At 39.8% G+C, this 16,825-nt stretch overlaps 1 protein-coding gene across 7 annotated transcripts in view; it reads left to right on the forward strand.

Annotated features, from left to right (window-relative positions):
• The window catches only part of RAMP3 (receptor (G protein-coupled) activity modifying protein 3), an 86,440-nt gene that overhangs the window by 49,466 nt on the left and 20,149 nt on the right, over positions 1 to 16,825 (forward strand). For all 7 annotated transcript variants that reach the window (XM_014946986.1, XM_014946988.1, XM_014946984.1 and 4 more), the window contains one exon: positions 423 to 555. In XM_014946986.1, coding sequence (XP_014802472.1) covers positions 423 to 555 — 133 coding nt within the window. The remainder of the gene's footprint in view (positions 1 to 422; positions 556 to 16,825) is intronic.

Consider the following 16,825-nt stretch of genomic DNA (forward strand, 5'->3'; position numbering starts at 1 on the left):
GTTTCTGACATCCAAGTTCATTTACAGTCACATGGGTCCATGGGACATGTCTCTATAGGCTTGAGAAGTGCTTCCTACACTGAAGTATACGATCAGTAACTCCAGTTAGCTTTTAACTATAAATGCAAATGGGCAATAATAAGTTAGTATTAGTAGAAGCTAAGATTAGAAAAGTGACTAGGTAGATTCCTCTATGCTTTGTCTAAAAGATGATACTAGATATGGTAACCTATAGTATGTGATATGAAGTTATGTTTTTAATAAATTTACATAAAGGTATATTTTATCTAGAAAATTGAATGTTATGTTTGCAACAATATAGATGACAAGCAGAATTACGTGAAGGAGTTTGTGAGTGATGGGTTTGTCTGCTTCCTCTAAATCCGTGTTTGAGATTTAAGGTGCTTTCTGATTTTACCTAGGTGCACGTCAACAGGCTAATCTCTGCAATGAATCTCTCATGTTAGAAAAGTTGCCTGCCTGTGGAAAATCTTTTGAAGAGATGATGAAGAAAGTGGACTCTAAAAAGTGGTGCAACCTGACAGATTTTATCACGTAAGAGTTAGCTTGGGTTTTGGTCGTTCTCACCTTATAGTGGTGTTAGTCCCTTAAAAACAGGGTCACCTCAAATACCAAAAACACCATAATACCTACATCCCTAATGTATCCCTCATGCATGTAGAAGACTTTTGTTCCAAATAAATTGAAATCTTCCTGTATTTGGTTGCCAGTTGCAGAGGGACAAGCTGTAGTTCTAAAGTCCCTACAGTAGGGCCACACGTACACAGAGAGACCCAGCTCCTAACTCAGAGTGCACATTATAGAGCACTTTAATGAAAACTAAGCAGTGAGCTAACCAATACTAGCTGCTATTGTTTTTACCTCAGAAAGTTGTGTTTGTATTTAATTGATATTTCTGTGCATTTTAGGCAAATGTTACTTAAATCATTTTTTTTTACTGTGAAATCACTGAAGCAGCGTGCTTGTAGAATCACACCATTCTGTTTTTTTCTGTTGTTAGCAATGCAGTTCCTTCCTTTGATTTCCTTCTTTCATTAAGATGACAGGAATGTTTCCTCATACACTGTTTCAGAAATCCACCTCTTGTGTCAAACTGTCCCGTCCAAACGTAAAATTATTTGTCCTATTGGAACTGCTGCAGTTTGTTTCTTTGCCTGCCAGATAACACGGAGAGACTCAGCACCACCCGTTTTGTTTGGATGTCTAAAATCCTGCAAGGCTAACAGTAGCAACGGTGACATTGTTATTTTCCTATCTCTATTCCTGTTCTGTAGTTGCTGGAGGTATTTAAACATCTCTCTCTGAAGCTTCCCACTTCAAACTCTCCTCTGGAGGGAACTCACAGGGCTTGTGTAAGTGATGGCAGTTTTGGCTTTTGTGGAGCATCTGCTTCTTCAGAGCGTGTCTGCTCATGCATAATGCTCAGTTTTCGGAAGCGCTGAGTGCCCTCTGCACCAACGGAAATCAGAGGAAACTGCAGGTGTTCAGCACTTCAGAAAACGAGACTCAAGTGAATTGGCTCTGGTGTGGTACAAGCCAGTTTGAAGCAGAACATCTTCCTGGATCTGAAGCTGCACTGGTGCTGTTTTTGAGGCTCCGAGGCAGAGGAGCCTCAAAGTTACCTGTCACCACACCTGTCCTGTAATAGCGTCATTTAGCCCTGGATATGTTCTTGTCTCATATGATCATTGGTCTTGTCTCCTAGTTAGTATCACCTCGCGCGATGCAAAATTTTGCAGTCACCTTATGCAAGATTTTGACTGGCTCTCCAATAGACAGGACAGATAACAAAATGTTGGACTGCTGTGCTATGCTGCAGCAGTTCCCCATGCTTCTCTTACCACTGACACCCGTGTTGAGGTGTCCCACCTGTTGATGGTGTTTCATAATCTGACAGCATATTAACAATTTAGATGCTATTCCTTCTTAGTGCTTTAATTTGCAGACCCTAGGTGACTTTACAGCTCTGCAACCTTTAAAAAGATAGTTTCTTAAAACTGATGCACTGGAGTGAAAGAGGCGCTCCAAGCGTGCGGAAGAGCAAGAGGAGGTCAGCTTGCAGAAATTTCATTCAAATCTGACAAAGAAACGTGTGTATACAAAGGAAAATAAAATCCTTGCAATGCAGGTACTGCTAAATTTATTTAACAAATATCTGTACGTTATGGGGCAATAATTTTAATTTTGCAACTCGTCTAGTTATAAGTTGTTTTACTTATTGAGAAGGAAGCGCTGTAATTTTGCTCCATTTGATCTTCATCACAATTATATTGTAATCACAAAAGAGTTCTTTGCTGATATCTTGTCCATATTGGTAAGTGTCCTGCAGCAACTCTGCTTGCAGCAGAGAAAGGCCCCTACAGGAGTCAAGATATGCAGGTGAAGAAGCTGGTGAAGAAGTCTTTTCACAAGACTTGCACTGAAATTTCTTCAAGAGTTTAAATATTTTGGTGCAAGATTATTCCAAGATTTGGAAGTAACTGAAGTCTCTGAGTTCTCTTGACTTTCAGTTAGAGTGAAGAATCCATGTTGTTTTTATCGTTCCCAATTGCACTTACCATTTGCTGTCATTTTCATTCCCTGAACAAGAAAATTCTTGCCTGTCTTCAGATTGTTTTGTCTGAAGAAATCGGTCGGTCTGAGGCTTTGCTCATTTTTCCCCATAAGCAGTACCAGAAAAAGAATTCCAGCCTCTTCCAAAAGAAAAGTCTTTTACATTTTTACATCTTACCGTTTTTTAAAACTTCTTTCTCTCAGATTTCAAGCTCTAGCTTAGGAGAGGGTAGAGGGCGGAATTTGTTTTGGAATTTATTTCCTGAATCAAGTATTAATCAAGCATTATCAGTCTGATTACAAACTTATCTTAAGGGTTCATTGCACTGAAGAAACAGCACATTTACGTCTACCTTTAAGAATTTTACTCTTTTGAGAACCGATACTGAGATTTGACGTCATGCTTTATATAAGAAGCATATAGGCTAATTTCTTCCAGCTCATTGGAGGAATCCTGACAGATGGCACCGAAACACTCCTTTATTTGGAGTATTCTAACAAATTAATGTAAAAAAACCTGGTATTTCTGGCCACAGCCACTTAAAATTCAGATTTTTAAACCTGGTAGTATTAGTTTAGCCTGATTTTACATCTAGCCTCCAGCAGTTAAAATTAGTCAACCTGGATCAGATAGTGATTTTAAACTGAGAGTTTTGTATGAAGGAATCTGTTTCTTCATACAGTAATTTCTGCATGGTGCTTTTCAGTTGCAAAGATCTTGCAAAATTTGGCTTTGTATCTTATGTTAAAATGTAACTGTTTATGGAAAACGGCTTCTTTTCTAAACTCTTTGTTTTCTGGAGGAGTTTTAGCTCTCCAGGGTAAATAGCTGTCCTTGTTTATGGGATTCTAAATAGCAATTATCTACATTGCTTCACTGTTTGACCAAACACAAAATTGTGAAAGAGATTTCAGTGACTTCACTTTGCTGTAGCGACTATACTGTAAGATTTTCTGTCAGTTCCTTTACTTGTTTCTTAACTTTAATCTTAACAAACTAAATTTCTTTAAAAAGCAACCTTTTGACTGATTTTGAACAGTCAAGTTCTCTCATGTACTGGAAACCAATAGAAGAGCTTTTTCTTCCACAGCCAGTATTGATCTTGCTGGAAATGTCTAACGATCACATATAAACCATAAAATTTCAGGTAAAGTTTTACAGAAGCGATATCAGGAGAAAGTTTCCCTATTATTTTTCACATTTTTCTGTGAGGATTCATGCAGGAGGGCAACGAAACTAGTGAAGGGCCTGGAAGACAAATCATATGAAGAGCGGCTGAAGGAGCTGGGACTGTTTAGTGTGAGGAAGAGGAGGCTGAGGGGAGACCTCATCACTCTCTACAACTACTTGAAAGGACACTGTAGAGAGGTTGGGGCTGGTCTCTTCTCACAGGTAATTAGTGACAGAACGAGAGGGAACGGCTTCAAGCTCCAACAGGGGAGGTTTAGACTGAACATTAGGAAGGAATTTTTCACAGAAAGAGTGGTTGGGCATTGGAACAGGCTGCCCAGGGAGATGGGCATCCCTGGATGTGTTTAAGGGACATTTGGATGCAGTACTGAGGGATACGGTGTAGGGGAGAACTTTGTAGAGTAGGGTAGATGGTTGGACTCGATGATCCCAAGGGTCTCTTCCAACCTGAATGATTCTATGATTCTATATAGAAATTAGGATACAAATACTCTGAGTCCAAAGGTATTTGAAGGCTTAAATATGATGAGGGGTCAAAGTGGCATTTTGAAATATTTTAAGTCATTTAGATGTGGTGGGTTTCAGTGGTTATTGCTTGGACACCGGAATATGAAGGGCAACCTGAAACACCTTACAAGAAAGGTATAAACTTCAAAAAACAGCTGGAGACATTCATTGACAAAAGAGGAGGGAATCAGCTGTTCACAGTTTTGCTGATGCTTTTAGGCTATTCAGAAGGAGCCCCGGAAATGAAAGTGCGACTTGGTGGTTTAAATGACAGGAAATTATGATATATGGCAATTGAACAAGTAGAAACTGGAGTGTGGGTGAAAGCTATGGGGAGTTATTAAAAGCAAATATACTTCTCATTTGCCAGAGTAGTGGAAATTACAGAAGGCTTTTTATTCTTAATGTGTAATATTTCTGTTATTTTATCTATATTCATAATTACATACAAATTGTGTGTTTTAGTGTTATATAATATATATAAGAGCATACATATATTATATTTCCGCATTATTTTTTAGTATTTATTGACTGCAGCTAAGTATATAAACTTTGCTGCTGTCCACAAAACTAAGCCCATTATTCATGGTCGGATTTTTGTCGTCATGCTCAGTGTGATAAATCCTGGTCTGGTTACAATGAGACTGTAATCAACAGGCCAGGTATGACTAATTACTGAAGCAAGTGGCCAGATGAAGACGGGCTGTCTTACATGAACCTGAAAAAATGTTGCTTGTTGTAGTTACTTTCTATTCTTAGCTAATGAAAGGATTTTATAAATACTTCTAACTAGATCCCGGAAACTATTTATCTAGAACAAACAGTCTCTAAACAAATCCCCATGTCTCTCCCAGCCCTAACCCCTATGGAGATATGGGACTGAAATGTGTTCATGCTGGTTCTCAGTGGCTCGTTAAGCTTTTGGTCTGCTCCTAAGCATTGGTATCTCCTCTCTCTTCTGCATCCCCGTTTTCCAAACATTTTTTGAGTGTAGTTATTAGCATTTCAGTAATTTAGAGGTCAGAGAGATATCTACAGCCATCTGGTCTGCACTGTCGACTAATGAAGGCCATACAATCTGCCCGCTAGTCAGTGTCTTAAATCCTGGAAAAGTGAGTATCTTATGGGAAGGCATCAACTCTTCATTTAAAAAGATATCAAATTAGTATTGGTCCATTACATCTGTAAACACATTGTTCCAAAGGGTTCACTGTTCACAGTTAGAGGAAAATGTATCTTATTTCTCCTCTGTTTGCCTGACTCCAGTTCCCAGTGATTATACCTTCTTGTGTATTTCCCCGATACAGTAAAATTCCTTCTGTTGTCAGAAATTCAGAAATCCTTTTTTCCCAGTTAAATACAACCAAGTCACTTTTAAGTCACCTCTCAAACACTTTTTTTTTTTTTTTTTTTACAGATTAAGATCAGAGTTTTACGGCCTGTCATGATAATACATGTATTTCAGACTTCTTGAACCCTTTGCAAGTTTTGGCAGCTTTTCTTTTGGAGAGCATATTCCAGTCTATAATTTAATATTTCACCCAGAAGTAGTTTGCATAGTATTATGTACAAGCTCCCTATTTTTTCCTCTAATCCTACTGGTATTAGATTACTAATTCAGCATTTTTCTTCTGCCAAAATATTTGTGTATTACATTAACCCTCCTTGCTTCCTAGTAATTCCAAGAGGACATGGTCTACAAGCTGTATGTGATTTTAAGTCCTTCTCAGAGAGACTTGTAAGTGTGATGTATATTGTTTGTTTCTAGATGTATCATCTTGCTTTCACCAGTGTTAAAAGGCATGTGATTTAGATAAGCCCACATTTGTAAGTCATCTAAAATAGTCTGTGTTACAGCACTTGCATCTTCTACTACTTCTTCACCATTTACTATGCTGTTTGCATACTTAAGCAAAAATTGTTTGCTTCACTTGATTGATTAAGATATTGGCCAAAACTTTTGCAATTGCCCTCTATGAATGGCAATTGCTTTTTTATAGTTAGTTTTCAAGTTCTATTTATTTTTAATTCAAGGGCTACCATGATTTTTAACGAGATTTTTACCAAAATGTTTTAAACAAAGTTTAATAAAACATTCAGTCTTTAAACATGAATGAATGAAACACAGTGATTATAAGGAAATATGGTATCTGCTCACAGAAAAGTCCCAAAAGATTAATTTGAAAAATCCATAAGAATGTTGTTTGGACTCCCTATATGCTTTCCTGGTTGATTGGCTTCTGTGAGAGCAAGCACTATAGAGGTAAGAAATGCAGATCTATGGCATGTCAATACAAAAAGCTTTATTACCAATGTATACCAAAAAAGGCACATATGTAAAAAGTTTGATTAATTAGAAAGTTTTAGTTAGTATATCGTATCAAGTCTTGTTAGGTTGACTTTACTGGTTTGTATTCTTGCACATCTTCTCCAACAATCCTCTCTTAAACTGAGTCTCCACACAGGCAAGCCACCTTGGAGTTGTCTAAGGAGTGCATCCCTGGACTAATTTCTCACCTAAGCAAACTATGGAGTACTTTTTTTTTAGCTGAATCAATAAATGAAATAACAGTTGATAACTTAATACCCAAAACATAGTGCTGATATGTAATTTCCAGTGTGTGAGTCCTCTAAATGTTTCCTGAAGGGACAGACTAGCCTCAGTAACATTTATTTACTATTGAGCTGAAATGTAGGATTTGATCATTAGCTTTGGTTTAGTCAAGCGTCATCTATTTCAGTGTAAGGCATTCTGTTATTTCAAGTCAATACCACTGTTGCAGCAGCCACATACCTACTGCCCTGGGAGCTCCCAGCTGATCCTTCCGTGTTTTCCAGCCACAGAATAGCTTTCAATCAAGAGGCCAAGGGTGAAATAGCAATTTGTGTTTTAGAAGAGACTTCTAGCAAATTGCGTGTGACACATCTGACTTTTCTGTTTCATAAAAATAATTGATTGTTACAGATGTCTTCATTCAGTCCCTACATTTCTTTTTACCTCATCAAGTCTGTCTTCATGGTCCAAAGAGCCCCTAATTTGCTGTGAGGCAGTGGCCGTGTGGCACTGCTGTATGGCAACTGGAACTGTTTTTTCCAAAGCTTTAAATTTGCGTCCTTAGCAGAACAGGAGAGGGCAAAGTTTTTCTTTAACTGTGTGTGAAGCTGATTCATGGCAAGTATGCGTGTACCTGGTGGAATTCTCTGCTATACTGTGAGCATGGTCCAAGGTCTCTCCCCGTGCTGAACAACTGTTTTATTTTCTGTACAGCCTCAGTGTAGTATTCCCAGAACCCTTTACATCAAAAATGAATTATGTGAACAGAAGCAGTAGGTTTCAGTCCTATTGAAGGTGACGAAGGAGTCCACCCATGTTCTGTCCAGATGTTGGAAGATTTGAAAAAGGAATTAAGGAGAAAAGATGTGTAGGACTAGAGCCAAATTGGATCTAATCTTCTGGAAAAATAATCCTAAAGCTGTTGCTCAATTTTAAAGTCAACGGGAGTTTTGCCTGTTACAATTTGGCCGAACTAAACTAAACTAATCATAAAAGTGCCTAGTTTTCAAAGAAACATAGTAAAATATTAAAGAAAAGAAAGCCAGATGACAGTAAAATCAATGGGAAAACAAACTGTGGAAAAAACATTTGCAATCTAAGATGAAATTACATTTCCCTAGCTCTTAAAGCTTGGAGCTACTAACATCTGCTGGCAGAGTGTGTATGTAAAGAGCCCTCCAAACTGAGTCATTTTCTTGGTCAGTTGTTTTTTCATCTTCACCATTGACTGCTGCAGGAAGACTGATCTAGATGGTAACTGGTGATTGCATCCAACTGCTAGTGTCAAAACATCTGTAGAACAGGAATGTGAAAATCTCAGACACATCACTGCGTTTGTTTTGCGTCTAAGGTGAGGCACTGATTCGTGTGAGCTAATTCGTTCCCACAGTAACACATCACACAATTAGAAAGTGAACATCTTTGGCTCATTCTTTTCAACATTCACACAATTAGAATGTGAACATCTTTGGCTCATTCTTTTCAACATTATCAGAAAAGCCTCAGTTCTGGATTTTTTCATATGATTTTCTCACACGAAAGACAAACTGGAGCTGCCTGGAGCTGGAACTTTGAGTGAAGGTTCCCGCTGACTGGAAAAGGGGAAACATAACCCCCATCTTCAAAAAGGGGAAAAAAGGAAGACCCAGGGAAGTACAGGCCGGTCAGTCTCACCTCTGTGCCCGGCAAGATCAAGGGGCAGATCCTCCTGGAATCTCTGCTAAGGCACATGGAAAATAAGGAGGTGATTGGTGACAGCCAACATGGCTTCAACAAGGGCAAGTCATGCCTGACAGACTTGGTGGCCTTTTACGATTTGCCACAACATTGGTAGACAAGGGTAGAGCAACAGTCATCTACCTGGACTTATGGAAAGCATTCAACGCTGTCCCACATGACATCCTGGTCTCTAAATTGGAAATGTGATGGATGGACCACTCAGTGGATGGCAGCACTCAAAGGGTTGTAGTCAACGGCTCAATGTCCAAGTGGAAGCCAATGATGAATGGTGTTCCTCAGGGGTTGGTACTGGGACCAGTGCTGTTTAACATCTTTGTTGGAGACATGGACAGTGGGTTTGAGTGCATCCTCAGCAAGTTTGCCAACGACACCAAGCTTGGTGGCGCAGTCGACGTGCTGGAGGGAAGGGATGCCATCCAGAGGGACCTGGACAGGCTGGAGAGGTGGGGCCATGCAAACCTCATGAAGTTGAACCAAGCCGAGTGCAGGGTCCCGCACCTGGGACGTGGCAATCTCAGGCACAAATACAGGTTGGGTGGAGAATGGCTGGAGAGCAGCTCTGAGGAGAAGGACTTGGGAGTGCTCATGGATGAGAAGCTCATCCTGAGCTGGCAGTGAGAGCTGGCAGCCCAGAAAGCCAACCCCATCCTGGGCTGCATCAGGAGAAGTGTGGCCAGCAGGTCACGGGAGGTGATTCTGCCCCTCTACTCTTTTCTCATGAGACACCACCTGGAGTACTGTGTCCAGCTCTGGTGTCCTCAGCACAGGAAGGACATGGACCTGTTAGAGCAGGTCCCCAGGAGGCCATGAAAATGATGAGCACCTCTCCTATGAAGACAGGCTGAGAGAGTGGGGGTTGTTCAGCCTGGAGAAGAGAAGGCTCCAGGAGAGACCTCATAACGGCCCTAAAGGGGCTACAGGAGAGATGGGGAGGGACTCGTTATCAGGAATGTAGTGATAGGATGAGGGGGAATGGTTTTAAATTGAAAGAGGGGAGATTTAGATTAGATACTAGAAAGAAATTCTTTGCTGTGAGGTTGGTCAGACACTGGAACCAGAGAAGCTGTGGCTGCCCCATCCCTGGAGGGGTTCAAGGCCAGGCTGGATGGGGCTTGGAGCAACCTGCTCTGGTGGGAGGTGTCCCTGCCCAGGGCAGGGGGTTGGAACTCAATGATCTTTTAAGGTCCCTTCCAACTCTAACCATTCTATGATCCTGGTAGACAGACTAGTACATTGTTTATGCTTTATCTTGGACAAAATCATGGTAAAATGCTGCAAATCACAAATGTGTTTGCACAACAGAAGCTCACTGTATTGTTGTTTGGCCTCCAGGTTATCTTCTGCAATGTTTTGGCGTAACATTCTTTATGTGTCTAAAGAGTAATTCCCTTTTTTTTCCCCAAAGATTTACTGGGGAAGAGAACAAAAATTCCTTTTTTAGCTTGCTGTAACCCCTCCCAGTTTTGTCAGTCCAGATTTTTTAGAAGAAAATACTGTATGTCAGCTTCATCTGTGAAGGAAGGTTGAAGAAACCTGCACTTTGTGTGGCAAGATATCAGTGTAATTTATTTACCATTAAGTGTTTAGTGCAGTATAATAAAACAAGGACTGCTGTGATAAATGCTAGCTTTTTCTTCTTCTTTAATAGGATGGTATTCCTTTGTGTTTCCCATACAGATACGGTCACTGCTTTTTTTAAAACTCTCAGTGAAATGCAGATAGTGGTGATATTTCAACCTTTCTACCTGTGTGTTTGTTTCACCTCTTCACGTATCAAAGCTTACAGTAATTTTGTATTAAAAAAAAATCCTTCTAAAAACTTCTAGAGGTCATGGCAGCAGTGGCAAAACCAGGCTGGTAATGATTACCCCCCAGAACCTACTATTTTTCTTCTATGAGTAATGCTTTTCTTTTCAAAAGCAAAGCTAAGCAGCTTATAAATCAGTTAGGTGCAAGCAAGTAAAACAATGGAAACGAATGTCGTATTTGAGTAGTTTTGTTCCCATCATGCTGGTAGCTGACAACAGCAATTTTTCATTGCAGAAATAATAATGTTTGCAATCTGTTATTTTAAAAATTGAAAATAAAAGTGCCCTGCAGTTTATAAAGTCTCACCAGATTGCCAGATAGGGGGCTGTGCTGCAAATATGTACATTCTCCTGCTGTTTGGGATCAGCCCTTCTAGCCACAAAGTTGCTGTGAAGTTAATGCAAGGGCGCAGCATTTCCCTAAATGAGACTATATTAGAAAATCTTTGAGAGGAACTGCATTTCAGGTGAATCTCCACTACTTTCATATGAAAGTTATTAGCTTTGCTTTATATTGTGTAGTTAAAAGTGTGTCCTGATGAATGTGAAAAAGGAGTTGATTTCAGAGATCAGGATTCCATATCAGGCAAGAATACTCCAACAGCACGTAATTGCTTTTCTTCTGACAGATGCAGAGGCTGCAATATGGTTTCTTTAACGCAGTTATAATTTTTCTCCTTTACTACATAGGAGAGGGAAGGACTTTTTATACAATTCATGGCTGCAAGAAAGAAATCTATATTTGATAATTCCAGCTGAAGGACTGAATCACAGAATCACAGAACATATGGGGTTGGAAGGGACCTCTGGAGATCTCATTTCTAATATTTTTTCTCTCTTTAATGCAAAGATAGGGCGAAGCACTCCTAAATCTGTGTCTGCTATGACCATCTTAGATAACGCAGAAATGTGGTGGAAAAACTTAATGAACATTGAATTTTTAATGAATTATTCTAAGTATGACTTCTGAATTTTAATGATGTATTAAGGACACCAGCATCTATAAATTCTGTGAAGACCTACAGACCGTTTTGCTTATAAATGCAAAGCCATCACTTTGTTCTTCAGCATATTGTAGAAATAGCTATGATACAAACTAGCAAAGCTTTATCAGCTTTTCATCTGATGAGATTTCAGGGGTGTTCATTTAAAGTACTGAAAAAGCTTGCTTTTCACAAAGAAAACCTTGCTTTGAAGAGCCTCCTTGAAACTAGTAAACAAGATAAGGAGAAATTGGCCAATCTTTTGGGAGGCTGTGTCCCAGTTTGAAGTAAATCTGGACCAATTTTGTGTTCTGTAATTTTACATTTTAGCTAGGCCTCCTCTAACTCTCTGAAATTAACAGCACATTGTGGAGAAAAGTGCTCGTTCTCAGAGTGGTAAGACCAACGTTTGTGCTCCATGCCAAGGAATGGTGTGCAGAGAGGCCCTTGCTTATGCTTATTGCTATAACAACCAAGGGCAGCCAATTTTCATTATTTGCCCCTTAGAGGGTCAGAAATGGAAAAAACGTAGAAGGGTCACATCTGTGGGGAGGAGTGGACAGGACAGGTGACCCAAACCTGACCAACTGGGGTGTTCCATCCCATCTGCCCCATGCTCAGTATAAAAGCTGAGGGACCAAAGGGTCAATTCTTCCTGCAATGGCCGACGTCCAAAGAGAACCCTGTCTGTCCATCTGCCTTTGATCCTGATCAGTGTGTTCCTGGCTCCAGAGCTGGAATCCAGTTCCCATCCACCACTGGGTCCAGTCTGGGACTTCCCCAGTGCCTGCCAGTGATGGGACTGTCATCCTGGAAGCTCGATACAGTTTTGTATATGTTGTATCTATTTCATTATTTTCTTCTCTTTTTTTTTTTTTTATTTTAATATTAATTCTTCATTAAAGTAGGTTAGTTCATTCTCAACTTTGGAATCTCCTTATCTCTTCCTCTCCTCTTTTGGGGGAGGGTGGGAAGGGCCATCTGTTGGTCTGGTTGTGGTGATTTCGGCTGAAACCACGACAGGCTGTTGAATTAGATGTACAAAATTCCAGGAACTCGGATTTGGTGAAGTGAGACAATGTTATTTGTTATTTGTACCACAACATGTTGTAACTGTACAAAAGCCTCAGCTGAGGGATACCATTGCTGAGGAATGGGGAGAAGACAATAGGGGTTTGTTCCTCATCAAGGATAACTATTTCTTTCTTGTTAAACCACTGGAGATTCTGGATCTGCCACTGATAAAATGATGATAATTAGTGTGCTTTTGCAGCCCATTCTCCATCTCTTCACGGTTTTTAAGAGCTCAGACCTTCCCGTTCTTCAGTTTACAGATAAGTTTGCAATTCTTTATGAAAGTTCTTACCAGTGTGAGAAAGGAGAGGGATCTTCTGAGCCTACTACTAAGTAGGAAAAAGTTTCACCTTTTCATTACCAATAGCTGAAAACTCTTAAATTTTTAATATCAGATTTCAGTTTTTCAAGTCCTTGTTTCAACAAGTTTTGACATCTGTTGCATTTACTTGTCATGAGTCATTGTTTTAAAAAGGAGAGTGAAATCTAGCATTTGCCAAAAAGTTACCCATGTAAATATTGGTAATTGCTTCTTACAGTACTGGAAGAGTTTTCAACTCCAGTGAAGTTAAGGTCACCAGAAGACACCAATCACAATATTTTAACAAGGGTGCTGTGAGTCAAATTGGTTTGTACCATTGGGCTGATGGCTGGTAGGTTGCATCCACAGTATGGGATCAGTATGTCAGTGCTTACTTTACCAAGTCAAACAAAGAGTGGTTCAAGATAGAATAATATAATAATCTTAATGTGTAAAGTCACTTGCAAAAAATAATGTAAGCAATTTAGAGGTGACGTTAGAAAGCACTCCACTGTTAAATCTCCTGACTGTCAGCTGATAAGCCCTTTCAATGCCTTTTATGCCCTCTTCGAATTTTACTGTGATCAGGAACAGAAAACAATCTTTATGGAGCTTATTATTAAATATTTTATTTCAAAATAAGCAATGCATAAGAATTCTAAAGTTACTTAGTGGTAAAATAATATGTCTTAACTGATAGATCGGTATCAGTTATGCAATGCAAATGTCATGGACAATATATTTTAGAGGCAGTGAAAATGCAAAAGAAGATAAATGTATTACAAAAATGAATACTTAATAAGAACTTTTGTGGTTCTTCTGTTTTGGTTTGCAGGACAGTTTCTACATTCTTGCTTTCGGAATGATCAATCACGAACATATAATAACCCAGATCAATTTAGCAGAGGCAAAAAAATACATTTTCTTGCTTCAAGCTACACGTGGTATTAGTCATGTGGTTAACTGTTGGCAGCATGATGAGGTATGAATTAATACTCATTTGTTCTGTATTCAGGGTCTTGTTTCAATTACAGAAGTTTGTTACATAATGATACTTAAAAAAAAAGTATTTTGGATGGTCAGTTGACAAGGCTCTGGCATTTCTATTTACCCACGCAGAACAGTATACAATTCAATGTTGGAAAGTGTATCTAAGACAACAAATGCGGTGTTCTGCACTCAGACATTAGTCACCTTCTTCAGCCTGCTGTGTCATTTGCAAAGGACAGACATATATGTTGGTAGTTGCATTGATAAACTTGATGGCAATGTAGGAAATAATTATAGTACTTATGAAAAATAAGTAGAGATACAGCAGCTTTGTAAGGTTAAGGATTTTTTCTGTGATAAGAGCTGAATATGTAAGGAGTGGAAAGAACGAAGGTTGCCAGGGCATAGAGCATAGGTGAACAATTAAGAGTGTCATTCTTTTCAGCTTGCATTAAACTATTGTTTTGCATTTCATTTGGGTATACAAATGTCCTTCAGAAATTTCAATGGCTGCTAAAATGTACCATTTCATGTTAAGGTGAGTATCAGTTCTTATCATAGATGGGGTTTGGGAGGGAAAATGTTAAAATGGATGTTCTGGCATCTAGAACTGGGTTCTGTGTCTGTTTCCATTATGGAGCCTGTGGGACTGGAAATTATCACTGGGGTCCTAATCTGATTTTTATCTGCAACAAGGTAGCTTAAGAAGTAAATGATCGTAATATGGTCTATGTTATGTGCAATTGATCATGTTGCCCTGTAATCTATCATGGATTTTTGCACCATATTACCAAATACATATGTAGGCTGGCATGTAGTGTACAGTTGTAAGGTATTCATGTTTCTACTCATGAAAACAAATAGGTACAAAAGTGTACAGCACTATTGTTGTGCACGGAAAAAAATAGGGTATTTTTACCATCAGTGTGAAAATAATGCAGTGTTTTCGTCATCCAAAGAGGAATTAGATAAAGGCTCAGAAAGTAAAACCACTGCTTGGTTAGTCACAGTGCTTAAAAATTAACATACCTCATAATAGCTTTCCGACGACAAGGGTTTGCAATCTTTGACAGGTGATGTGCCTTTCTCAAATTAAGGTAGAGCTTAGGGGGACCCAAGAAGATGGTGCGTGAACTCAGCAGAGCCAGAAGCTGAGAACTAGCTACATCTCTCAGGTGACACCCTCAAGGTGCTGGGTCCCCCTGCTTCTGAATGTCATCCAAAATCTGCCGTAGTATTTTTTTGCACCTGCTTAAGAGGGGGATGACTTGTCCTTAAGCAACTCCAGGGAGTGTTGCAGCACTTGAGTCTTCCGTACACAGTTGTGGAGATGGAGTAGTGCCCTCTGCGTCCACCATTTGCTTCTGTTTTCTGTGTGAGATGCCAGAACAGACTCAGTAAGCCACAAAGCATGACAAGATGTCACTTACGGAGATGGCATGTGTCTTTACCTCCACGAGTAAGAGGGGAAGACATAAGAAAAGAAAATGTCCATATGCTTTATGGGCATCTGGTGTATAGAGGCTGTACCGTCAAAGTCATGTTAAAACATAATCATAGACTTTATCAAGTCAAGCAGGACTTCTATATACGTTGCTTCCCCTACCAGATCTTTATGCTGTACCTTAAATTATTTTCTAATATTGTTACTGTTCCTCTGATTCTGTGGTTAATTTTTCATCAATTTTGATCTCATTTGGGAGCTGTCTGTAGACATTGCAATTTCAAAGAGCAAGTTTATTATTCAAAACTACAAAAATCACTTGTTCATTAACTAGTAGTTGACGTGATCAGAAGTTTAAGTTCTGTGATTAGTTGCCTGATTTTTGACTCCCATTACTTATGTTCTGCTTGGAACAGAAAACAACTGCCACTCTTTTCCCAAAGCAAATGGATTTTCTAATTACAGGAATTTTATCAGTGTATATAAAACCTATTTTTCAAAAATAGAAAAAAATCTGATCAGAAAAATTTCTTGGCGTGCTTATAAAAATGAGGTAAGGAGGGATATGGAAATTAGATGGGAAGTTCAACTTAGAAGCAGATGGATTGTACACATGCTGCAATAAGTGTTTCTCAAAGGGTAAGCCTGATTGACCCATGATTTCTATTTCACAGCTGGATATCATCAGATATTTTTCTCTCCCTTGTTTCCACTTTAAGGAGTGATACTGTGGTGTGATAAAAGCCTTGTGCTACTTTGGACTAAGTGGAATCTAATAACAGCTTCCACTCAGCAGATGACACTTTAATATCCTTTTAAAAAATGGAATCTGAAGGAGTTGTTTATAGATGTGAGCTGGAATGAATGAGGATGGCTCTTCTGTTATTTCTTTCCCTGGGAGTTTTTATCTGCTGGTCAGAAAGATGACTGTGCTCACAGGTGCCTGTTTTGAACAGCTGTCTGGAGGCCCAGCTGTATAGGACTGATGTGGCTTAGAGCCATGTTTTCCCTGCTTGTGTGTCAGCTTAGTTCATCTAGATGAAAGAAAAGCCTTGAGCTGCTGGGATGATACAGAGAGTGTGCTGCGAGTGACCAGCTCTGGGCTGGGGACTGACTCTTGGTGCTCAATGGATTCAAATCCAGCTGGCGGCCGGTCACTAGTGGTGTGCCTCAGGGCTCTGTGTTAGGACCATTTCTATTTAACGTCTTTATTGATGATCTCGATAAGGACATAGGGTGTATCATCAGCAAGTTTGCAGATGACACCAAGTTAAGCAGGAGTGTTGACCCCCAGGAGGATAGGGAAGCCCTACAGAGGGACCTAGACAGATTGGATCACTGGGCCAAGATCAATGGCATGAGTTTCAACAAGGGCAAGTGCCAGGTCCTGCACTTGGGCCACAACAACCCCCTGCAGCGCTACAGGCTGGGGGAAGTGTGGCTGGAGCTGCCTGGAGGAAAGAGACCTGGGGGTTCTAGTTGACAAAGGGCTGAATATGAGCCGGCCGTGTGCCCAGGGGGGCAAGAAAGCCAATGGCATCCTGGCTTGTATCAAAAATAGTGTGACCAGCAGAAGTAGGGAGGTGATTGTCCCCCTGTACTCAGCACTGGTGAGGCCACAGCTCGAGTGTTGTGTCCAGTTTTGGGCACCTCAATAC

The sequence above is a fragment of the Calidris pugnax genome, unplaced genomic scaffold, assembly GCF_001431845.1.
Source record: "Calidris pugnax isolate Ruff unplaced genomic scaffold, ASM143184v1 scaffold71, whole genome shotgun sequence".
Lineage (NCBI taxonomy): Eukaryota > Metazoa > Chordata > Aves > Charadriiformes > Scolopacidae > Calidris > Calidris pugnax.